The following is a 25,570-nucleotide window of genomic DNA, read 5'->3' as shown; positions in this document are numbered from 1 at the left end:
TGTTCCGGAGCTCCTTCCGGGTACTTCTGTCTTTGTGCATTCTTCTCCAGTCTTCTTGTGTTTTACCCTCTTTGGCTACTCCCATGGATCCTGCTGGAATACTTCTGTCTTCACGAAGAGGAAATACTTTACTACACGCTTTACGGCACGAAGGACTCTCTTGTTTTTTTTTGCCTATTAGGCGTTTTCCCCGACTGGCTGCTGCGGGACCGGGGCCACTGGTTTCCGGGTTCTCTGTCAAGCATTGTGGCGTTGTCTCGCGGCAGACCATATCTACATAAAAAGAAATCCTTTTTTAAGGGAAGGAAGAAGACTTCTCTTCATTTGAGGAGAGTGGATTGAGGGGCCGATCTGAGAGGTGATCTTGACAGATTGCAACACCCTACCCCTCTCGAGATGGCTACAGCCGAGCAAGTACAAGAACTTGTTGCGGCAGCCCAGTCTCTCAACCAGGAAGTACAGAACCTTAAAGTTGAAAACTCTGCACTGAGACAATTAGTGGCAAACAGGGGGCCCACTAGCACAGACCTCCCTCCCATGGCGCTTTCCTCTGGGAAATTTGATGGTACACCGAAGCATCTTAAGGAGTTCATCGAGTCGTGCAATGTTCACTTTGCCTTTCACCCTACAACCTTCTCTTCCGACTTAAGTAAGGTCGGCTTCGTAATATCTAATATGACTGGGAATGCGTTGGACTGGGCCAACCCCTTAGTCACAGCTGATGACCCTGTTTTACGAGACTGAGGGGCCTTCCTCAATAGGCTAAAACAGACCTTTGAAAGACCTGAAATCTTGTTTTCGGCTTGTGAAGAGCTGCTGGATGTCCACCGATGACAGATGGACCTATTGTCCTATATCACGATGTTCAAGCGGCTGGCTACTGAGGCGGGATGGCCAGAACAAGCTCAATTCACGATCTTCTGCCGAGGACTGATGAAGGAATTAAAAGATGAATTAGCTAGACCACCCCGTCCTTCTTCATTTTCGGAACTTCTTTCTGTGGCTTTACAGATTGATCATCGCATTAATGAACGCATAAATAAGAAGGGAAGAGGAGCATTCAGGTTTTCTGTTCCCACACCGGTCCACTCGCCTCCATCAGGAGTTACTAAGAAGGACGAGCCAATGCAGATTGGTACTATGAGAACTCCCCTCACTCCTGAAGAAGGAAAACGACACAGGGATTCAGGTCTCTGTATGTACTGTGGATCAGCTTCTCATCTTTTATGCAACTGCCCAGAGGTCCCACCAAGGCGTTCGTGAAATGGGACCCTCGAACCTAGGGGGGAACACGGCTCAAGGGGTTACTGGAAGTCCCTATGTCGCGCTTTCTATAGCCCCAGTTCGCCAGACCGAAGATTCACGCCTCATGGTGGTATCCTTGCATTTGTCCCAGAGGGACCAGTTGGTGGATACATTAGCCCTCATAGACTGTGGGGCTGCCTGTAATTTTATGGACACTCTCTGGATCAACACGATGGGAATACGTTGAGTGCATAACAAGGAAGACCTTAATGTAGAAGGAGTTGATGGCACTCCTTTATGTTCCGGGCCCATTACTCACTCAACTGAGAGTATTCAAGTTAACATACAATACCATAAGGAGGGGTTATCCTTTGATATCATCCGGGCAGCCATTTCCCAATAATTTTGGGGATTGCTTGGCTATGCCGACATAATCCAACTATAGACTGGTCCAGAAACAAACTCTGTTTCCATTCTTCTTATTGCAAACAGTCTTGTTTGTCCTCTCTGAGGTATCAGCCAGCCACATTGCAGGCCGTGGACACTCAGTCGTGCACGATTCATTGTATACCACCTGAATTTCAGGAGTATGAAAAGGTTTTTTTGGGAAAAAGAAGTCCATGAACCTACCTCCTCACCGACCTGAGGACTGTGCCATTGGCCTAGTCCCTGAAGCGCTTGTGCCGTTTGGTAGAATGTTCTCCTTGTCCCTAAGGGAGAAAGAGGCATTACCTGGAAGCCAACCTGAAGAATGGCTTGATCCAGCCCTCAAGGTCACCAGCTGATGCTTCCCTATTTTGTATCTCCAAATGGGACTCTACAGAACTCCGACCCAGCATCGACTATCGTGGGCTTAACCAAGTTACCATTCGGGACAGGTATCCGATGCCCCTTATTTCAGATATCAGATATCATTGAAGTGTTACAAGGAGCCACTGTATTTACCAAGTTCGATCTCTGGAATGCTTACCATCTCTTGCACATTTGTTCCGGAGATGAATGGAAGACCGCTTTTAGAACACCGTATGGACATTATGAATACAGGGTAATGCCCTTTGGTTTGGTTAATGCCCCAGCGGTGTTCCAACTATTCATGGACTGTACCTTTTTGGATCTGTTGTTCCGCACAGTCATTATATACCTGGACGACATCTTAGTCTATTCCAAGTCCATACAAGAACACACAACACACTTGCATGAGGTCCTTAACAGACTTCAAGATAATCACCTACGTGTGAAACCCAGAAAATGTCTGTTTCAAGTATCCTCCGTCCCCTATCTGGATTTGTTCTCTCCCGAGACGGAGTTAAGATGGATCCAAGGAAGGTTTCCACCATTCTGGATTGGCCATCCCCTTCGTCAGTAAAAGATGTCCAAAGGTTTTGGGGTTTTTCGAACTTTTAACATAAGTTTATTAACAACTTCTCATTAACGGTACTACCCATCACAACCTTACTCAAGAAAGGTAACAACTTGTTCAGTTGGACACTCGAAGCAGAAGCTGCCTTTCAAGATCTGAAGAAAAGCTTTAGCTCAGCCCCCATTTTGCATCTACCAGACCAATCGAAAGCCTTTATTGTGGAAGCAGATGCATCCGCTAACGCAGTGGGAGCTGTCCTTCTTCAAGAACATGAGGGTATTGAACATCCGATTGCCTATCTCTCCAAAACACTTACCAACAGTCAAAGGAACTACTCGGTTATCGAATGAGAACTGCTTGCTATTAAACTAGCTTGTGAAGAGTGGAGGCATCTCTTACAAGGCAGTCTGCATCCCTTTGTTATCAGAACAGATCACAAGAATCTCAAAACACTAAAGAATATGGAGTGTGCCAATTCCCGGGAAGCAAGGTGGGCACACTTCTTTTCTCAGTATGATTTCGAGATTACTTACCTCCCTGGAAGTCAGAACATTATTGCAGAGCCACTCCCGCAGATGTGCCTCAGAACATCTATCAGTGCGTATCAAGGAAAGAATAGTGTGTTTATTTCGACAATCGCTTCGTTTCTTAGTCAAGTTAAAGTGGCCACCACTCATTTTCCACTCCCGGACTCCTTCTCCTTTCGTGCCAAAGTAGAGGACAAAGAAGGTCTTTGTTTTGTGAACAAAAGATTATACTTACCTCAAATTGACTTGCGTCTCAAGGTAATGTCTTGGTGCCATGATCATTGCACCGCAGGGCATCGAGGGAGGAGAACACTGAAGAACTCATCAGAATGTCCTTTTTCTGGCCGGCGATGTCCGCTGACATCAAGAGGTATGTTCAAGACTGTTCTCAGTGTGCCAGAAGCAAACATCGTTTTCAAAAGCCCATTACCTGACTGTCCATGGAATCAAATCTCTGTGGATTTCATTGTGGAACTCCCTGCTTCGCAAGGACACACTTGTATCATGGTAGACTCCCCCACCAAACTCGCTCATTTTTCACGTTCCCGGGATTACCATCGGCTTCAGAAATAGCAGAAGTTTTTATTCTGGACATATTCCGCCTTCATGGTTTACCTTCAAAGATCATTACTGATCGAGGAAGCCAATTCACTTCAAAATTTTGGAAGGCCTTGTGTAACAAATTGGGGATCGAATGGGCACTATCCTCCGGTTTCCAGCCACAAACAAATGGACAGACTGAGAGGCTCAACGGTACATTGGAACAATACTTACGATGTTATGCAAATAGCGCACAAGACAGTTGTCCACCGCAGAATTTGCTTACAACAACTCCAAACATACGGCAACTGGGCTCAGCCCCTTCTTTAGTACCTACGGTCAACACTCGAGAGGTATATTGCCTCTAATGGCTCCTAACACGGTGTGCCCGTCGATTGATGGTAGACTACAACAGATATCCAAGGCCCATAAAACCGCCAAACTGGCCCTTACAGAAGCCCAACACCGATACAAAAGACAGGCTGACTTAAAACGCACAGAGCAACCCTCTATCAAGGTAGGATCCCGAGTTCGGTTGTCCACGAAATACCTACCTAAATGGATCCATGCTTCCAAATTGTCTCCTCGGTTTGTGGGACCATATACTGTGATGTCTCGGATTAATCCGTTTGCTTTTCGCCTCCAGTTACCCAAAAGCATGGAACGCATTCATCCAGTGTTTCATTCGTCCCTTTTGCACCCTGCTTCCAAGGGGGTACCTACAGTACCTATTCGGCGACCAAAAGGGGATAAGATTCAGGAGGATGATGAATACGAGGTGTCGGGTATTAGAGACTCACGTTATCGCAAAGGACGACTTGAGTTCCTAATTTCTTGGAAAGGATATCCATCTTCTGAAGATTCATGGGAGCCTAGTGGACAGGCCCCAGGGCTGGTGAGGAAGTTCTACCGTGCACACCCGGGCAAGCCTGTGTTCTCCAACATTGGGAGGGGGCATACTGTCATGCGTCCCTTCTTTTGCCACATATGGGATCAATGGAGAAGCAGTCACCATAGAAATGTTCCATCACGTTATTCTATCAAACGCCTGGCTGCGGTCTAGTTTATTCCAACATGGCCTCCGCTGGGTGCTCTTAGTTCCTTTCAGCCCGCTGGTAGCCACGTTGCAACTGTGCTTTTTTTCTGCTTTCGTTGCATCACTCAGAGTTGCTCGCTTGGCTTAGATAAGCCCGCTATCGCTTTCTTGTGCCCCCTGGTGCCACTTTCTAGCTTTATCTCATCTTCTTCTGCCTTTGCTCTTTCGGCACTTCTCGGGCACCTCCAGCTTGCTGTTCCTTCTTTCCCCGGCTCTTCGGAGCTCCACTTACCTATTATCGCTTCTCTGGCGTGTCGCTGTTGCCTGTCTCCCTCTGTTGTTCCGGAGCTCCTTCCGGGTACTTCTGTCTTTGTGCATTCTTCTCCAGTCTTCTTGTGTTTACCCTCTTTGGATACTTCCATGGATCCTTCCGGAATAATTTTTAAAAAAAAAATAATTTTATTAATATTATTTCAACAAACAATACAAAACAAACTTACAGTGCATATAATAACATTTTAAATATACATCGCTTCATCATGTCCACTGCTTCTCCCCTTCCCTCCCCCCCTTTTGAGCCTACTCCCTTTCATGTTCTATTTCTGCGCCTTGTAATAGGGATTCTTCTTCCAGGGTTTCCGTTGGGTCTCGCATTAGCCCAAATAATTCTGCTATTAGTTGTTTCCAGGCTATCAGGTCTCAGCCTCCTCCTTCCCCCCCAACATTACTTGCATCTTGCCATACTGTAGTTTCTGCTTCAGGCCATTTCTGTAGATCTTTCCAGCATACTTCTATTCGTGGTCTATGGCATGCCTTCCACCCCATAGCAATTCTCCTCTTTGAAAGTGCATACGATAGGTCCTTTAGTTTACTTACATACTTGAGTTTACGTGGTCTCGGAAACCCTCCTATCAAGCAGGCCCACACCGTGTCCACAACAATCTTGATTTCTTTTTCGGCTAGCCTGTGTGCCACGTCACCCCAAAATCGCTTAATGACTGGTCATGACCAGAAGATGTGCACCATTCCGGCATTTTCCTCATCACTTTTGGGACATGCTTATCGTCCTGCGTTTTTGAATTTGGCTATTCTCTGGGGTGTCATATACCCCCTATGGGTTACATATAATCGTATCTGTTGTAGTCTTGCATTCCTTGACAGTTTTTTGTGGTACTCTTGCGCTCATTCCCACATCCCATCACTCATTGGGGCTCCCACTTCCTCTTCCCAGTCCCATCTCAGTTGTGCCACTTCCTTCCCCACCTTGGACATCACCATCTCATATATTCTAGATATCTCATGTCCCCCCTCTGCTATGTCATATATTGTATCAATGGTGGTGTCCGGTTCTTCTGCTAATGCTACTTCGGACCATGTCCCCCTGATTCTCCGCACCACCCTATGGTATGTGATATACTGGCCCGCGTGTAACCCGGTTTCCTCCTCCAACACTGCAAAGTCCCTTATATTCCCCTCCTGCCATATATTGCCCATTGTTGCTATCCCCACCGGTTCCCAGTGTTCCTAATCCACATCCTTAGTTGCTTTTCTTTAACCGCCAGCGCCACTAGTGGTACCTGCGGGGAACACGGGAATGGATTCTCCATCACCTGCCGGAATACTTCTGTCTTCACGAAGAGGAAATACTTTACTACCCGCTTTACGGCACGAAGGGCTCTGTTATTTTTTTGCCTGTTAGGCTTTTTTTGGCTGCTGCGGGACTGGGGCCACTTGTTTCCGGGTTCTCCGTCAACCATTGTGGCAGCGTCTCGCGGCAGACCATATCTACATAAAAAGAAATTATTTTTTAAGGGAAGGAAGAAGAAGACCACAGAAGACTTCTCTTCAGGTGAGGAGTGGAGTGAGGGGCCAGATCTGGGAGGTGATCTTGAAATTGGGTTACAGTTTCCGTTATTGCATTAAGGCCCGGGGAGAGCACGATATGTACCTTGGCTGCACATGAATAGAAATAACTATGCAAGATGATGAGGAACCGGCACAGTATATATTGCAAACACAAGAGATGTGGAGGGCAGAAATGGGTGTACAGTGGGACAGGTCTATAGAAGTCTTCTATTATATGATGAAAAAGGTCTCCCTAAGGAAGTGCAGAAGGCGCTAGACAAGGTGGTAGGGATTGAAGCGAAAGGGTGAGTGGAGATACAATCGATAATAATAACGCACCATTGCAAAAGGGTAAGAGGAAAGGCAAAGGAAGTGACAGAAAATGCAGAACTAATACAGAAGAAGTTAGCAAAGCTGTCGGTGGAGGGAGCAGTAGTGGCTGCACCACAAGGAGGACAGACAGAGCAGCGGCGCATACCAGGAGACACATGTGCAGCCCCCGCTTGGGGAGGAGGGCTTGATTGGAACACGGGTACCCAGGTAAATACCAAGGAAGAGGCCTCCAAGGTGGCTACCCCAGAGCAAGGGGGGGGATTTGCCTGGTTTGGGGGGGTAGAGGAGGATTCGGGGATGGGCCAAAGAGGCGGGTATGGGGGGAAGTGTCGTGCATGCGGGAAGATGGACCACTTTTCACTGGAGTGTAGGAGCAGACAAGCGGCTGCATATGACCCACGCATGGCCCCATATGCGCAAGTCGGACCACCTACCTATCCCCAGCTACCTGTCATAGCAATACCAATTACCCTATTTGGTGTGCCGTCTTCAGCTCTGCCCCTACCTGTACCCCACCCCAGTACCCGCAAATGCCTCCACCAGCATCTAACAGTACACCCAGGTATGCTGTGCATCCGGCATCACAGCAGGTCCCCCAAGTACTGAATACAAATGCAATGCATCGCAGAACATTCAACAATTATAAAAGGACCAGCGTGCTAAGGGGAACCACTTTAACCTTGATATGATATATGATATGATATGGTATTTGTAACGCGCCTATACACGAGTGTTTCAAGGCGCGACGAGGCAGGGAGGGGGGGAAACAAGGTGAAGACAGACAAACGATCCTACTAGGCCAGGTGTCATTCAGATCGCGCAAGTGCAGAGGTAAGGGGAAAAGGAGAAGTGCAGGGGGAGGAGGTGGGGGGGAAAGTGCAATACAAGGTAAGTAGCGTAATAAAATAATAAATAATAAATAAAAGGGCCAGCTGGTGGCAAGTGCGAGGTAAGTGCAGAGCAAGTGCTGGGAAGGGGGCTGTAGGGATGCAGTGACAGTCCCGCAGTGCAGGGGGAGCCAGGGAGGCAGTGCAAGTGGAGAGTGGCTGGGCCCTGGGCCGAGGTCACAGAGTGGCCCAGATGCAGGTTAAGTGCAGACTTCGGAGGGGAGTTAAGCAGGTTTAGCAGGGGAGAGGGAGAGAGAAGGCAGAAGCGAAGAGGAAGGTTTTGAGGTGCTTCCGGAACCGGAGATGGTTCTCCTCAAGTTTCAGGGAAGCAGGAAGGCTGTTCCAGAGGGAGGCCCCTGCTGCGGAGAGAGATCTGCCCCCAGCTCGTTGCTTCGAGAAGCGGCTGACCATGAGGGAGTTGGAGACGGATGAGCGAAGGGCTCGTGAAGGCAGATATTTAGGAAGAGAGAGTTGAAGGTATTGTGGCCCCAGGCCCCAGAAGGCCTTGTGGACAATGCAGAGGGTTTTGAACTTAATCCTCGCAGCCACTGGGAGCCAGTGAAGAGATTTCAGTCCTGGAGAGATACGGTCCCTGGGCTTGAGGCCAAGGACAAGTCTCGCAGTTCTGTTCTGGATAAGTTGCAGAGGGCGGAGAGTGGAGGCAGGCAGATTAAGATAGAGGCTATTACAGTAGTCCAGCCTTGAGAGAACCAGGGCTCGGGAGACAGTGAACTTCTGGGGGAAGGAGAGGAAGGGAAGAATACCTCTGAGGAGGTGCAGTTGGTAATGTGACTTCTTAGAGACGTCAGAAATATGAGGAGAGAAGGAGAGTGTGGAGTCGAAGATGACCCCGAGGTTTTTAGCTTTCCAGGTAGTGGCAGGAAGGGGGCCAAGGGAGGCCGGCCAGAGAGCTGCAGGAAAGGAGGGAGTGGGTGTGCCGATGAGTAGAATCTCAGTCTTACTGGCGTTAAGGCAGAGGTCATTGGCGGCACACCATTCCTGGATAGCAGACAGACAGTCGGAGATGAGGGAAGGAGAGGAGGAGGCCGAGGGTAGCCTGAAAATGAGCTGGGTATCGTCCGCATAGCACTGAAAGTGGGGGCAGAGAGCGGCGATGCGGTGGGCAAGGAGTGCCAGATACTGATTGAAAAGCCAGGGAGAGAGGTTGGATCCCTGGGGGACACCACAGGTGGAGAAAAAGATGTCAGAGAGGAAGGAGCCCATTTGGACCTGGGAGGGTCGACCAGAAAGGAAAGAGGTCAGCCATGCCAGAGCCTGACCAGTGATACCCAGGTTATCACGGAGACGGTTGAGCAGGATGGCATGGTTGACAGTGTCAAAGGCAGAGGAGAGATCGAGCAGAATGAGAACACAGGGAGTGTTGGAATCGAGGTTCAGGAGCAGGTCCTCACGGATGTTCAGGAGAGCAGTTTCCGTGCTTCTGGCCGCTCTGAAGCCGGATTGATGGTCATGAAGATTACCAACATATTCAGCATGGAGGTTAAGCTGGGAGATGGCCAATTTCTCCAGGAGCTTGCCCAGGAAGGGAGTAATGGAGATTGGGCGATAGTTGGCCGGGCAGGAGGGGTCAGAAGAGGGTTTCTTGAGGAGGGGGTGCACAAGGGAGTGCTTGAGGGGGGATGGGAAGACTCCAGAGGCGAATGAGTGGTTGCAAAAGTCAGCCAGGGCAGGAGCCAGGGAGTCGATGTGGTCCTTGATGGTTTTGGAGGAACAGGGGTGAACCTGTTTAGACGAGGTTTTCATAGATCGGACTTGTCTGGAAACCTCATCAGCAGAAAAAGGTGGAAAAGCAGAGAAGGAGGGCGGAGGGGCGGCTGCAGGAGAGCAAGAGGAAGAGCAGGGAAGAGAGGGAGGGAGGAGAGAGGAGGAGAGCGAGGACAGGATGTCCTGAGTTTTTGAGATGAAGTGCGAGGCCAGTGCAGTGCAGAGGGCCTGGGAGGGGACAGGAGAGGTAGAGACTGCAGCAGGGTTGGCCAGCTCCTTGCAGATTTTAAAGAGTTCGGCCGAGTTGTTAGATGCCTCAGAGATGCGGGCTTGGATAAGGGCTCTCTTCTTGGTGAGAACGGAGAGCCGGTATTGCCTTTGGAGCAGGCGGCAGGCCAGTTTGTCAGAGGATAAACATGAAAGGGATGAATACCTACCCAGATTAAGACAGCCCACAAAGAACCTTACCATGCACAGTCCTGTCCGTCATTGACGACCCCAAAGAAAAAACATTGTTGGGCGTGGAGATAGGAAACAAGCCATTTGTTTTTATGGTAGGCACCAGAGCTACAAAGTCATGCATTAGGGAAGGGGACTTCTCCATATCAGATGATGTAATGGACACCAAGTGTTCTCTGGGGCAGTAAAATCAGTTCCATTGACATAACTACCCATTAAGGTAGGTAACACAGAAGAGTGAGCACAATTGTTGTTTTCAGAACCGTCCCCTGCACATTTGTTGGGGAGGGACATGCTCAACAAACTAAATATGACCCTATCATTCACAGAGGAAGACATACTTTGCTCAATCCTAGGTATATGTTGCGTAAGGTCAATGATTATTGTGCATGCATTGGGGAGTGAGGGAGCAACCCGAGGATTGCCAGTGCACTCAAACTTGTTTGTGTACAGGGTCACGGGTCTGCTTAATGCAGTGCCAGATATCGCTGGGAAGCCCTGGAGAGTACGGTGATGAATCTGGCGATATTCTCACTACTTTAGCTGAGGCAGCTTCTTCCTGTGTGGCCAGGGAGTAGGCAGCTGCTACCTGTTTCTAACCCTGGAGGTGGCTATATAAGGGAGGACCACCTGGGGGAGTTGTAACTTGGGGAAATGGTGAGGTATGGTTGGAGGAAACCACATATCCCCTTTTCCTTTTAGGGATGTTCCCTTGAGTCCCCAAACTCTAATTGCATATTGTTGTACCCTTCCCCAGCCTTTTAGTGGATTTACTTTAATTTCTGCCCAGGATACCAGTAGGAATCACATGCTAGCCGCTAACATGAGGAAGGTAAGGTTACTCCTAGTGAAAATCAGTATTCATTTCCCAAAACTATTTCAGAGGAAGACCCATAATCACTGATAGGAGGAAGAGACTAGGGGTCTCATTACGAGTGCGGCGGTATGGGGTTAACGGCGCCGGTAAGGAGGCCGGTGCCGTTAACCCCTTACCGCTGCATTATGTGGTCCCTTAGCAGGTCCCGCTAAGGACGGCTGGTTTTACCAGCCGTCCTTAGCGGGAGCCGCTAAGAGACCAGGGACTTAATAACGGGCCCGTTATTAGCTCCCTCCTCATTCCCATTGAGCTCTATGGGGGCTCGAATGGGAATGGGTATTTTGAATGGGGACTTACCGGGTCCTCCAAGGTTGGAATGACCCGGTAAGTCCCCATTCAAGGAACCCGGACACGAGTTTGGAGGCAGCCATGGCGCTAATAGCACCATGGCTGCCTCCAAACTCGTAATGAACCCCTATGAATAGTAAAGACTACTCCCAGTAAAGCTCATCCTTTAATTCCTCAATACCATGCAAGAGGAGAATCCATGGACACTGGCAAGAGGAAGAATGTCAGAGTAGTGAGGATTACTGGGACTGAGTATCAAGTGCAACCGTCTCATTGTTGGAGAAGAAATAGCCGAACCGCGAAGTTTAAATACAACCTGAGCTCAGCTGATGGAGGTCAAGGCAATCACAGGAAGGGGAAGGAGTGGAGAGGACTGCAGACGCAGGTCTGCTAGTTGGTTGGGAACGCTGCTGAATACCACGTGGAGGAAAGAAGTGCTGTGGCAGACAGCAGAGAAACCAACGCAACCTCAGGAAAGCAGGAGGAAGGTGCTGGTGGTTTACCGTGGTTAAGGGAACCGCTGCGGGAACCACACACTGAAGAAGCAAGTATGGTGACAACTGTGCCCTTGTTCCGGTGCAAGCGTGCTTTTGGCCGGGTGCCCACCGAGTCAATTCAGCAGACCCCAGGAAGAATAAGAAAACGCTGAAGGCAACCGGTAAGCCCAGGGAAAGTGAAAGGGTTACCGGGCTACTGGTGTACTGATACCATTACTTGGAGACGAACCGAAAGGAAAGTAATGAGAACCAACGGAAACCTCTAGCTAATCAAGAATGGAATATAAATAAATGGGAAGGCGGATGGTCTAGAAAGCGATGCCGCTTCATAAAAACAAGGCACAAATGCAATTGGGAATCCATTGAACAGATGAAAGTATCTGTCACGCAAATTTTAAATGAAGCAATGAAGTCATAGCTGAAGGAGTAGATAGTTGTGTAGTAAAGTCCTGGCTGGCGAGTATACCAGGTGAAGATAAGTTAACGTGTTTCATATATAAAAGCCCTGGCAGGAGAGTATACCAGAGAAGATAAGGGTGTATGAAATAGTTTATAAACTGTTAAAAGGAAAAGCAATACATGAACTGTGAAGTGATGGGAGAAGAAGTTAAAGAAAAGCAATAACGTTTTGAAGTGTGAATCTTGAACTGTGAACAAAGTGCTAGAAGGAAAGGAAAGGCCCTGAGAAGAAACGTGCCTTTGAAACTGGAAGAAAAGAGAAACCTTGGGGAAGGGAGCAAGTCCCTCAAGCTACATGAACACTCTGAGGGGAGAGAAAAGTCATCTTGGAAACTTAATGGTTACTTGTGAAATGGGATGTTTAATGCAAAGAATCCAGGAAAGGAAGAACCCCATGAAAGGTGGTTCTTTGAAGAAAACCTTTTGTTGGATTTTGAACTTTTGTGTTAAACTTTGACCACTTTTGAATACTTTAAGAAGACAAAGAATATTACTGTTTGCACCTTATAGTTGTTTTAGAGTGTTAGGGCCAGAATAGGATTACGGACACAGGACCTACTTTTTTGGACTTTATTTCTGTCAATGTCAATCTTGACATTGTCAGACTTATTAGCTTTTGGTTGAGGCAGGGAAATTCCTCCTAGAATATGGACATCAAAACATTTTCCAACCCTTTTTAATTTAAATAAATGTTTGTAGCCACAAACGTGTGTCATCTGTGTCCATGTCTCATTCCTGGCTCCTCCCAGTGTCATCTGAATTCTTGGACCGACCACAGTTGCCTCAAGAATACGAGGCAGGGACGATCATCACACTAGACTTGTAGGGGCTATTGGTAGCAACAATCAAAATAGTGTTGATAGGAACTGATGCTGAGAGAGGAGAATGGTGGACCACCCTGTGCATTGAACCCTCCCAAGGGGAAGTGGCAGACGAACCAACTGGTTGTAAGCATGGATAGAGGAGGGGAGATTATATTGGAAGTGTGTGTTCCATGTGAAATAATGATCCAGTACCGAAGAGTCCCATGTACCATAATGATGGCGAATAGCAGCCTGCCATTCACTCAGGATGATTTGATACAGGTCTATGGACAAACAACCTCCATAATGTAGGACTGTTAAAGAGTGTGGCAGTAGTGCACATTACCCATAAAACAAGCGCCATATATCCAGAGTAAAACAGTACCCCCTGTCGAAGGAAGCAGATGAGGGAATATTTGACACCATCACACCACTACTACACCAGGGAATTTTAATACCCTCAGAGTCCCTATATAACACAGCCATATACCCTATCAAGAAAGCAAAGGGGTCCACTTGAAGGATGTTTCAGGACTCACGCCGCCTAAACAATATAATGCAAGATGAATTCCTGGTTGCCCTGAACCCAGCTATGATACTTTGTAACATACCCACTAGTGCAACAGTGTGTGATTTAAAGAACGCATTTTTATGCATCCCACTGCGCCCTGATTCCCAGTATGTCACTGCGTTCCCCTATCGCAGAAAAAGATTTCAGCACATTTGGCTCCCACAGCGGTACTGTGAGTCCCCCAGTATTTTTAGCAGGGTACCGCACTCTGACTTAGGAAACATGCACATGCTCAGCATCATAATACAATATGTTGATGATTTACTAGTGTGCAGTGCAAATGAAAAGCAATGCAGAGATGACTGCATCACATTGTTAAAGTTGTTAGGAGAGAAAGGGTACGAAGTTGACAGAACCAAAATATGCAATACTTTCAACAGAAAGTTCTATATTTAGGACAGTTTTCCATTGATGACAAGAGAGTAGTGCCTGAGCACACAGCTGAAGTACGTGACACCCCACAGCCAGTGACTGTCAAAGACATGTCAAAGTTCTTAGGATTATGCAATTACTGCACGGCATGGATGTACAACTACACCTCATACACAAGGCCATTATAACAATGCCTAAAGGAAGCACAGAAAACAAAGAGTAGCATTACATGGACGGAGGGAATGGTCCAAGAACTCAAGGGTGTCATTGACTACTGTGATGAATCCTGCAGAGCCATCACTAATTCCCAGCCTAAAGTCTCCTCCCATGTGGCCAGGGGAAGGCAACCGCTATCTGATCCTAACCCTGGGGGGTGGTAACATGAGGGAAGATCACATGGGAGGAGAGGGCTGTAAGGAAGAAGTGGTACCTCTGTTAAGAGATATGCAGTATTCACCCTCTTCTGAGGATGAGGTTCCCCTAATACCTAAATATCTAATGGCATGCTGTCAATATAAGGTTCCTTCTCCCAGAGCTACCCAAAGTACAGAACATGAAAACTCTTTTAACCAGCATAAAAGTGGTACATTTGGGTTCAGGAAGTTAATCTCACAACTTCTTATTGTTATGATTCTGTCTTATATCGAGGTCTAAGACCCAAGGGTTAACTGCCAACTCGCATTGTCCGACTGATGCCCTTTTACTGTGTGCTAACTGAATTCTTAATGTGGTTATGTTTCCAAGAAAACACTTATCGTTCTTATACTTTAATCAATTTCTATTTATTGTTACATACAGTATCCATATATTTCCATTTGTATTTCTCAATTGCTGTCTCTCATTTCTCAATTTCTGTCTCTCGACCATGCTTGTGAATATCGTCCGTAGACATCGGAGGCAAGCTTCAATAAACTTCAGGTCCGGCAACAGTAGCCATTGCAGCAAAGCAGGGATAATGTGGCAGTCAAGCAAGGATTTTACTTTGTTTTCTGTGCCCATCGCCAGGCTCCCGAGCACTACGGCACATTCGGTTTTCAACTTTGTGCTCGATGTCTCTTGTTGGAGCCCTGGTTGTCTGTTTCACAGTTTCTCTGAAACGGGTCCAGCGGCACGAAGGCTGCGGCGGAGTGCCACCTCCCTTTACTTTCAGCAGCTCCCACCAGACAGTTCTGGCGGCCGAGAGTCTGCTGTGCCTGCTGCCGCCTGCGGGCTTCTGCTGGGGCACCAAGCGCAGGTTGAGGATCTCCCCCAAAAATGGAGCATAAAGCAGCTGCAGATCCTACTTTAATCTGCGGTGGCTAAAGCCAAAAGGAGAGCAAGAGAACAATTATCCTTTTATGGAATATCAATTTGGGGAACAGATGTAACCCACTATGAGTCAAAAGACTATAGGGAGAAGCAGTTGTTGGTCCAAACCTCCTCATTTATGATCCTGATGTGGATAGCTTTGGAACAAGCATTACCACAGAGTACAATTATAGTAGAAGGAGTTGTGTCCTGGCAGGCGAGTAACCCAGGAAAGGGACCAATTGTAGTTAGTCCTGGCAGGTGAGTATACCAGGAGAGAACAAGATGATTTAAAGTACTGCTGTTGTGGTAAAAAGGTGTGGTAGAAAAGATGTGTTAAATCCATCACATTGTCTCCATGAACTGTTGCATTACAGAAAGTGGTTATTGAACCATCGTGACTGAAGTATTGCTTTTGAAGAAGAATTATGATGTGTTAACAATTGCTTGGCCTTTCAGCAAAGAACATTTGTCATGATTTATGAACTTGTGTTTTGAGGAAAATACTTTTTGTTTTGCCGAGCAGAAGATTGTGGAAAATTGACAGTTGCTTTGATTTATGAACAAGCATTTGGAAGAAATGTATTCACTTTGATAAGTGAAAGGATATATTGAATGGAAAATACTTTGCATGCTATGCTGAATAGAACTATGTTATGGCACAGAACTTTCTTGAACCTGAACTTTGCTTAAGATATTCCTGAATTGATCCAGGGAAGGGAATCCAACCCTGGTTATAAGGAGTACTGCTTAAAGCTTTTTAGTTTGAATTGAGATGTTATTTTGTGGAGTTTAAGACAGTCAAACAAACCTTGTATAATTTTGTTGTTTGTATTGGTGTGAGGGTCAGATGCTTTTTGGACACTAGGTCATTTTTCTTTAGCCGTGGTTTGTTAGGCAGGGACATTCTTTTTAGGTCAGGGAAAGATAAAAACTATACTTTTGTGTCTGTCTCACATGTCTGACCCCTCACACTACACATAGGAGTTTCATTTATTCTCCCATTCGGAGGGACAGATGATGACAGCAGTATTGACTCAGAAAAGCACCATGGGCCACATTCCATCGGCCTGTTGCAGCGGGAGGCTAGACTCAGTGATGCAAGGTCAGTTCCCATGTGAATGGGCTTTGGCAGCAGCAGCATTTGCCATTGAAAAATCAGCAACTATTACTATGGGATGCTCAGTAACATACGCAGTATTTGTGATACTTGAGAGGTCACAATCCACACTCACTACACTAAGAGCATCAGGCTATGAAATTATCTTATCAAGCCCATCCATCCACATTGTGTGGTGTAAAACAGTAACCCAGCCACGCTTCTCAATTAACCTATCTCAGACAGAGATAGGTTCTGGGTCCGAAGGGCGCCTCATACAACACCTCCTTTACCAGATGAGCACCATATTGATGAATAAATAAAAGTGCAGTTTCCGTAACCCTCTCGAGTATTTCTCCAATCACTATCTAGTGCAGAATATGGGCCTCATTACGGGTCTGGTAGTAACCGTGCTGGTAAAACCGTCAGGTTGCGGCCGGACTCATAATGAATTACCGACGCCTGACTTCCCGATAACACCAGGGTATTCAGACCCCGGCGGCTGGGAAGTCAGGCGCCGGTAATTTTATAAGTCCCTATTCCCATGGGAATGGGACCATGGAAGCACCAGCAACATTAACAACGGTGCCGGTGCTTCCGTGAAACTCTGCAGGCGGGTGCCGTTCCGCCCTCCAGGTCTGACCCTGGCAGGCGGGACAACACCCTCCCACACAGTCGTACTGTGCTGGTCCGGAAACACTGGTGCCGGTACGCTTATCGGCACCAGTGTTTCTGGACCGGCACAATTGTAATGATGCCCAATGTGTATTTCTTTCAGGGCCATCATACTGCAGTGGTATACACCGCTTGTTCTAAGGATACAATGAATGGAAAAAGCAACATTTCTGCATGGGTGTTTTAGTCTTTTCACCCCGTGCAGGTATCCCATAGCAAGCATCATGTAATTATGCCGATATTGTATAGCACAGTGAGCTAAGCGCTCGCCCCTGACATCTGTGCGCAGCCTGCCTGCAGTGGCAGCTTCAAATCCTGGCAGGGTCAACTCGGCCTTTAATCCTTCTGAGGTCAATAAATTGAGTACCACTCTGTGAGATAATAATGTCTTCTGTTATTTCAGCGCTCTGAGACCTATGGGTGTGTAGTGCTATATAAGAATTCAATTATGTGTGTGGGGTTTGTTGTAGGAATAAGTGAGTATTGTGTAGGAAAGGTTATATGGTTGGGATATATAAAGGGGGGGTGTACATGGTGTGTAGGTAATGATATACAAGATGATATCTTTCAACAGAATGACACCTTTTCCAGATTACTTAGTTAACATGAAGAGACATATAATAGCATTTAACAGAATGTGGGTTAGAAAACAGCGCATTAAGCAGGGAATTGACGAAGAGAGGAAATATCACCAATACAAAGGGGTGGTGTTTGATACAATGACTAATGTGCACACCCCCAGAACTCAGTAACATATGCTACACTCACATGTGCTCATTGGGGATTGTGATGAATCAGACATGATTCCCTCAGAACACCTGACTTGGGACCCTTCACATGTGACCAGGAAAAGGGAGACGCATCCTGAGCCTGGGGGTGGTGTTCTGCGGGAGGCTCACATGAGCGGTGAAGCAAGTCAGGAATGGGAATCCCCTTTTGTAACTTTCCCAGAGACCCTAATATTCTAAAGGCTTATTGTAAAATCAAAGCTGTAAGAGAAACTGATTTGAGCAATGTAGACTTCAAGTCCTACAATGCTCAAAGTACTGTGACGAAGCAGAGGAAAACAGAGGCACAAGACTGCCGTGTGAAGTTAATTGATGTTAATGACACACATCTGAGAGGTACTGGGAGGTATTTAAAACCCTGTCAGGTGTAGACCGGTAGAACTAAAAGCTTGCCTCTCTGCAGCTATGCTGCGAGTATCGAGGGAGCCGACCCCGTGAGGGACACTGGAGTGTACCCCATATCAGCCACACCATCAGAAATGAGCAGGACCATCCTGCATCAACATTACCACCACCCGAGACAACAAGGTCCCAGCCGATGGACCCCACAGCCAGAAAGCACTCGATTGGCCGCAACCAGGATGTCAGGATTAGGGGTGATTTGCGCTTCCCAAAGGGCTTAAGGCTGCTTTCACGGGCCTAAACCGCCCAAGCACTTCATTTTCCATGAGGCAGTGTGAATTTGTGGCAAGTGAATGCGTGCGTGTGCGCAGGCTATTTAAACCTTCCCTCGCCTGTGCCGCTTGTTGGTGATTGTTTGGTGTGGAGGCACGGGCCGGGAGGGTGCAGGAGACTGAGCCATTTTGGAACTGGGCTGCGGTGGTGAGCACATCAGAGGAGACAGAGCAGACTCTAAGGAGTGTCATCCCTCACGGACTGCAGAGCAGACAGATTGCGGCGTGAACACTCAATGCTGTTTCTGCATCACCTGGGGTGGTGCCGCCATGCCTCCCCAGGCCTCAGTTAAGTGTTCAGGGGGGAATTGGGGAGGATGCTTGCACAGAAGGGACACTCTCTAACGTGCGAGGTATATGAACTTTGTGTTGGGTCTGCCCACGTGTTAACTCCCGGCACGCGGGGTCCTGGTGTGTAATTTCAGCCAAGTGTGTTTCTCTGCAGCATTTCCTCACAAACTCATACAGGCATATGTGTACACCACGCAAGGCGGACCGCTCCTGAAAATGAAGGGTGCTACGTGTTGCTTGTGGCTGCTTGCTCTTTTCAAGATCTCATAATAAGGAGGAATATAGGTACTACTGGTTGCTGTTTCAGGATGCATTCCTGGTAAAACACTTCTGCTAAGTGGCAGGCAGGAGGTCCAGGACAATTGGGGGTGCCATTTCAACTTGCAAATGCATGTTTGTTTCATGTTGTATACCAATGCTGTTACCAGGAGTTATCCTGTTAACACATAATGTGCCTCTGTTTGTCGCTGGTTAGGAATGTTGAGGTGTGTTATACTAGGTGTCCAGGGGCAATATCCTAATTAAGAAGGGTGTTGACCAAGGTCATGATTAGGTGCAGGAGTTGGTTGTAAGGTGCAAGATTGTATGTGCTAAATTTGATTTTCCCTGTTCTTCCCCTACCTATTCAATTCAAGAACCCTAAACCTTTTTCCTTTTACCCTAAAAACCCTCTACCTATCGAAAACTTCTCCCTAACCCTCTTCACTCCCATTGGCTGCCTCAAGGTTACCTGTTACATTGATATTCAGGAGCCCGTGCCAACTAAGGTGGGAGGGGTCAACTTCGTTTGGCTTCTGTGGCTAGGAAGGAGTTGCAAGATACTCCAGAGGTGTGACATAATCACCAACCCCCAGTGTGGGATATTAACACCACCCAAGCCTTATGGAGTCCCCTCCACCCTTAACCAAGGTACTTAAGGCACTGCAGGAGATTCAGGCAGAATTGATTCAGTCACAACAAGAGACTACCACTTTGAAAATGCAAGTTAGTGGTTTAATTGCACAAGGTACGCCACTTCAGGGTGATGCAGCAGCATCCACTTCAGCAAAACCTAGTCGAGCAAGCACTGTAGTAGTCCAACATCTAGGGGTTCCACTGGCAGCACCAGAGAGATTTATGGGGGATCTCCAGATGTTTTCCACTTTTTTGACACAATGTAAATTACACGTTTTGTGCAAACCTACGACTTTTGAATCTGCTCAGGCTCGGACGGCATTTGTCATGTCTTACTTATTAGGGGATGCTGCAGCTTGGGCAATTCCATTAGTATAGAAGGATGATCCTATACTGTATGACTCGGCAGGGTTTTCGGTGGCATTTGCTTGCCTATTTGATCGCTACAATGTGTCTTTGGCCCAAGATAAAGGGTTATTAGCTCTTAGACAGGATACCAAGGATTTAGTGACTTATGTAACACAATTTGATCGTTTGGTGGTAGAGACAGCTTGGCAGAACGGAAACAAACGGTTCTGTTTCATCAAGGATTAAAAGATGAGTTGAAGGATGCGATAGCCCATGTGGAACCGCAACCCGAGTCTTGTAGTGCTTTGATTGATCTGGCCCTACGGTTGGATCACCGATTATTTGAGCGTAAAGGGGAGAAGACGAGGACTGATGGAATGCCATTTGTACTTCTCGACAGGAGCAGGGAGGCAGAGAGGCAGGGAGGCTGTTCAGGGGGTGAGCAAGGTGAGCCAATGCAGATTGGAAGTGTACGGGGACCTTTGTCAGCGGAAGAGAAGGAAAAGCAGAGACCAAATAAATTGTGCCTCTATTGTGGAAAATCAGGGCGTTACATAAGGAACTGTCCTAATACCCCAGCACAAAGCGGGGAGAAGAAAAGGTAGAGTCGGGAAACAAGGGGGCTCACTAGGTGGGGGAACGACTACACCAAGCCTTAAGGAGGTAGAGTTCCCGTTGGCAGCAGCAAATATAATGCAGGTTAAGGCCCCACATATCTATCTTTTTTTGCTAAAAGTAAGGAGATGATGTCAGCAATGATGGATTCTGGGGCAACAGGAAATTTCATTGGTATTGCATTGGCAGCAAAGTTTGGCCTTCCTACCCAAATCAAGGAGAGTGAGTTGGTACAGGCAGTCTATGGATTATGTTTAACGTCTGGTCCCATTACCACGGACCCAGCAAATAACCATGTGGTTATGGGGAGGGTCATGAGGAGACACTTAACTTTGATTTAATTGTGGCCCAATATGTACATTTCACCCAATTCAGGGTGATTTTGGCAATGCCCTGGCTCGTGACACATAACCCGAATATTGACTGGAAGGAAAGAATATTGACTTTTGGAAACAAGCAGTGTGTATCCCATTTAACTGGCATTGAGAGTCCCACTACATTCTTGGTGGAAGGGGTGGATCATCAGGCTAGGATTGGAGCCATGGTCACAACCTTGCCGGAAGAATATCAAGGGTTTCCTGGGGTATTTGATAAGGGAGGTGCGTCACAGTTACCACACCATAGACCATTTGATTGCATTACTGAGCTGGACAAATGTGAGTTTCATACTACCAGAGTAGAATTATTGGGTTTGATTTTGACACCCTCTGGAGTAGTGATGGATGACACAAAGGTGCAGGCAGTCACCAAATGGTAATCTCCCCAGTGTGTCGAGGACATTCAGTCATTTCTGGTGTTTGCTAATTTTTATCGCAGATTTATCACACAATTTCTCGGCCATTATTACACCTATTACCAGACTGTTGAGGAAGGAACCCAAGTTTCAGTGGGATCAGAAGGCCGAGCACTGATTTTACGTCATCCTGACTTGGAGAAGCAGTTTCAGGTGGAGACAGATGCCTCCAATCTAGCCATAGGGGCTATTTTGTCACAGACTGATGAAGAGGGCATTTACATACAGTGGCTTACTTCTCCCGCAAGTTGACAGACTGTGAACAAAATTGCACTATCATGGATAAAGAGCTTCTGGCAATGAGAGAGACTTTCCTTGAGTTGTATCATCACTTAAAGGGAAAGTGCGCTCAAAAATGTTATTGTCCCGAGCGTTCGGGCATGTGTTTAAGCATACTGTGATCGATGGTAAATAAAATTCCTATGCATCTTACCTTAGTTTTCCTCACTTTTACACATGTGAAAACAACATGTCTGGGCACGGCGATCTTTTCCTAATCTTATCCGTTGCTGTATCACCCTAAATTCAAGTGCCCTGGCAACACTAAATCATATCACCCGCCTCTGAAGCTGACATCACTTCACAACGCCAATGTGTGTCTCATGTCAAGGTTCCTGTGTGCAAGCTATTGACGTGTCTCCATGGAAATGGCCAGACGCCTCTTTCCTCAAAATGTATAAACAGACCCCTTCTCATCAGACAACATCAGAGTTGCGTTTTCAATCGTTTGACTGTCTTTTTTTTAAATTGCCTGTGACTCGTTTCTGCTCTGGTCAGCTATCTTCATTGCACGAAGCCCCTGCGAACAGATACTTACACTAGCATTACTATTGATTTCAGTCGTTATTTGCGTTTTATTAAAAAAATTGTCGTATAATGGCAACAATGCAGTCCTACCAGTACGAGCCTGAGTGTTCCGAGGAGGAAGTAATTGAAAGAGAAAGATATGGAAACGATGGGGAAACGAACGATAGTTGGGAAGATGAATCATCATGAGTCTGAGCTGAAAGAGAAAGATATGGAAACGATGGGGAAACGAACGATAGTTGGGAAGATGAATCATCATGAGTCTGAGCTTAGTCGCATTGGAAGACGTTTCGACCTGGTGTACCTGCAATTGCTGCAAGGACATGCCAACCAAGGTGGAGAACTGCTGCTGCAGAGAAAACTCTTTATGCTTGGCCTAGATATCAGAAGGAGACACACCACCGCTATGCGTTACCGAGCTGCATGACTTGAAGGCAGCCTGCCTCACAAGGTTCGTGTTGAGGATTATGATAGTGCTTATGCACAAACTTCGCTCAACAGTTCGCCCTCACAATCCAAGTAACAAGTAAGTGTACTCTAGATGTGATATCATTTTGAACACTGAGACGACTAACATTTCATGTTTGTCTCCTATATTGTTGTAAGTTTGATCGATCACTGACAAATGAATGTAGTCTGCACATGGAATATATTCCTCGTGTTTTTGGGGCATCAGAGTGTTCATCTTACGTGTCGTTCACATTCAACTAAGAAACAATGTTTCTCTGTGCCCCCAAATGTTATGGATTGAATGTGTGTTCACTTTTGTAATGTGTCGAGAATTCAAAGCCCAAGTTCATTTATCCATGAAATGTACGGGCAACTATGCCATAGAATACAGGGTGCATTTTCAAGTAGGGGTTGTGCATTATCAGGTTCATTTAATTACATTATGTATGGTTCTCTTCCACAGGTGGTACAGGTTGGTGGCCCGCTTACATGGTGGCTTTATGGGAGGCTTGGATTCCTCGTTCGACAAGTAATACCTGCCTGTGTCGTTGGAGCCATTCACGCTAAAATCCCCAGTGACAGCGGACAGTACAGGGGATTTTCACACACTGTGCTGCAACCTCAAGTATACAATTTGTAGTTTTTTTGATCCATCAACATCACCAAACTAAATAAAATACAAATGAGCATATACGAATAGTTGTTTCAATTTTTCAGTGAATCAAGAACACACTCACTCGTTTGAGGGACATAAAAGAATGGTTGGTGCCCTTTTACACTCACCTTGTCTGCATAAATCCATCCCCACTCCATTATACCCCACTCTGGTACTAGGTGGGTGGGAACAGCCAAGGTGCCAAACGCCATGTACACTTTAAAAGGGTTGTTCGGCACAGCGACCATTGTTCTCATGGCCTCCCTAGCCCCAGTGTCTCCAGGCTCCCCTCTTCAAGACCCCCCTCCTGCAATCCGCATAAGTGTGTCTCCCTTCAGCAGTGCTCCGTGCCTTTTGCGCTCACCACATGCCCATCCACCCCACCATCCAGTATCAATGGCAGTTCGCACCTGTGGCCATGCTTTCGCAAGGGGGCTGGGAGGATGGCAACGGCCAAGGTGCCAAACACCATGTACCCTTCAAAAGGGACCTTCTGCACGGTAACCATTGTTCTCATGGCCTCCCCAGGCTCCCCTCTTCAAGAACCCGCAACAAACATGTCAACATTCACATACACACCCACTTTTCTAATCCTTTATAAACACCTTGACATTTTACAGGAGAACATCTCTGAGCTCTGCAAGGTATCTCTTTATCGTGCTACCTGTTCCCCGGCTACTTGCTCCCCTGCTTGCTGAGTCAGATTGTTTGTTCGTCCAGGTAAAGATAGGTCACCTATTTACTTCTCTATATTCGTTGATTGCTGATCTTAAATTTTCTATCTATTTTCGACCTAATGTAGCCAATATTGTAATGTTCATTTATCTCAATGACTTCACCATTGTCTAATGTTTCAAGTATTTTGATCTCGATAAATAGCACATTGCATCAATGTCCATTGTAATAGAATGGCATCTTTCGTGGTCCATGTCTGTAAGCATGTTTCCTTTTGATGCATGAAAGTACATTCAACGGATGAGTAACGCATTAGGATTTGTGGTATACGAATCAATTCTGTAAGAAAGTTATTGCAGTGTTCATTCGACTAGGTTACAAAGGTGTTCCTTCTTTGACTAAAACAAATATTGCATAGAAAGCTGTGATATTATTCTATCAATCACATGCATACAGTACAATTCTTTTAATTATTTATATTTTTTATACAGCTCCTACAGACTTTTCAAGAATGCCTGCTTGTATGGTTTTCGGTTGCCCTTCTACCAGCCGTGCCAAACGTCCGGGCATAGTCCTTCATACATTCCCGAAGGATTTAGATTTAATAAGAAGATGGGTTAAATATTGTGGCTTTCCGGTGGACGAGATTGAAAGTAGAGCACAGAATGTCTTGAGGGTTGTGAGGGCCAATCGATTCCACATCTGTAGCCTGCACTTTACCGATGATATGTGCGAACAATCGAAGTACACAAAAAAGCACTGACCCAGAATTCTTTGTAAATTGCTTCCAAATGCAATTCCAACTAACTGTATGCACACACTGCCTCAGGCGAGTGCTGGATGATGAATTAGCTGTGTTTGTTGTTATGTAGTATTATGGTCTGCATAAATAGGTATTATCTATGATATTTCAATATAATTAGGGTAGGGTATTGAAAAGGTAACTTTAAGAACGGATTGGAGCTTTCGGTGTATATTTACTTAAAATGTGTCTTACTAAACTCTCCATAGTTACCGGATTGTATTGAATTTTTACTATACTACATTTTACTACAGTACATCTGTGCCCGCTTTCTGGAGCCTCTAATAAATCAAGGAATTATGACCATTAGAAAACAATGCCATAGCACCCTTTAAAAGAAGGATAATGTTTTCGTAATCGGTTGCTTGACATGTCCCTTTTTTCATAGAGCACTCTGATGGAAGCACAGACCCTCACAAGTGACAAAACCACAGACACGTCCAGTATCCCAATGGTGAGCCCTACCGACATGCACAAAATGGTATTCTCGAGCGTTGGCTCTGGCTACATATGTAATACAACTTTAATTTTCCCTGTACCACTTAATGACAATGCACTAAAAATGAAGGAGCAAGATTCTGCATCCTTTTTTTTTTTCAGAGTCGACATCAAGTTCACTCGCCTATCAAGTAATTTTACTTTACGAGAACGTGTTATGCTTGGAATTTCAAATAATATGAAAATGTTTATGTATCCTATCGGTTATTCACACTAGGTAGCATGTATGGGTGTCTCTCTATATATACCATTGTCTGCATCTCATTGTCTCAGTTCCATTTTGCTGGTTTCATCCATACTCAAACAGGTACTGTGTTCCAGGGGGATGCTTGAACTTCGACTACAATAACTTCCTCCTTTGCAACTGGTCAAGAGTATGAGGTATACGTACTTAC

At 46.3% G+C, this 25,570-nt stretch overlaps 1 protein-coding gene across 1 annotated transcript; it reads left to right on the top strand.

The window, feature by feature from the left end:
• The first annotated feature begins 396 nt into the window (after window positions 1-396).
• Window positions 397-744, top strand: LOC138567783 (protein LDOC1-like). Its single transcript, XM_069646275.1, has one exon. The coding sequence runs from the start codon at window positions 397-399 to the stop codon at window positions 742-744; it is 348 nt and encodes a 115-aa protein (XP_069502376.1).
• The last annotated feature ends 24,826 nt before the right edge of the window (window positions 745-25,570 follow it).

This window comes from Ambystoma mexicanum, chromosome 2p (genome assembly GCF_040938575.1).
Source record: "Ambystoma mexicanum isolate Mex_15411 chromosome 2p, UKY_AmexF1_1, whole genome shotgun sequence".
In the NCBI taxonomy this organism is placed as follows: Eukaryota; Metazoa; Chordata; class Amphibia; order Caudata; family Ambystomatidae; genus Ambystoma; species Ambystoma mexicanum.
This window is presented reverse-complemented; position numbering and strand designations above follow the sequence as displayed.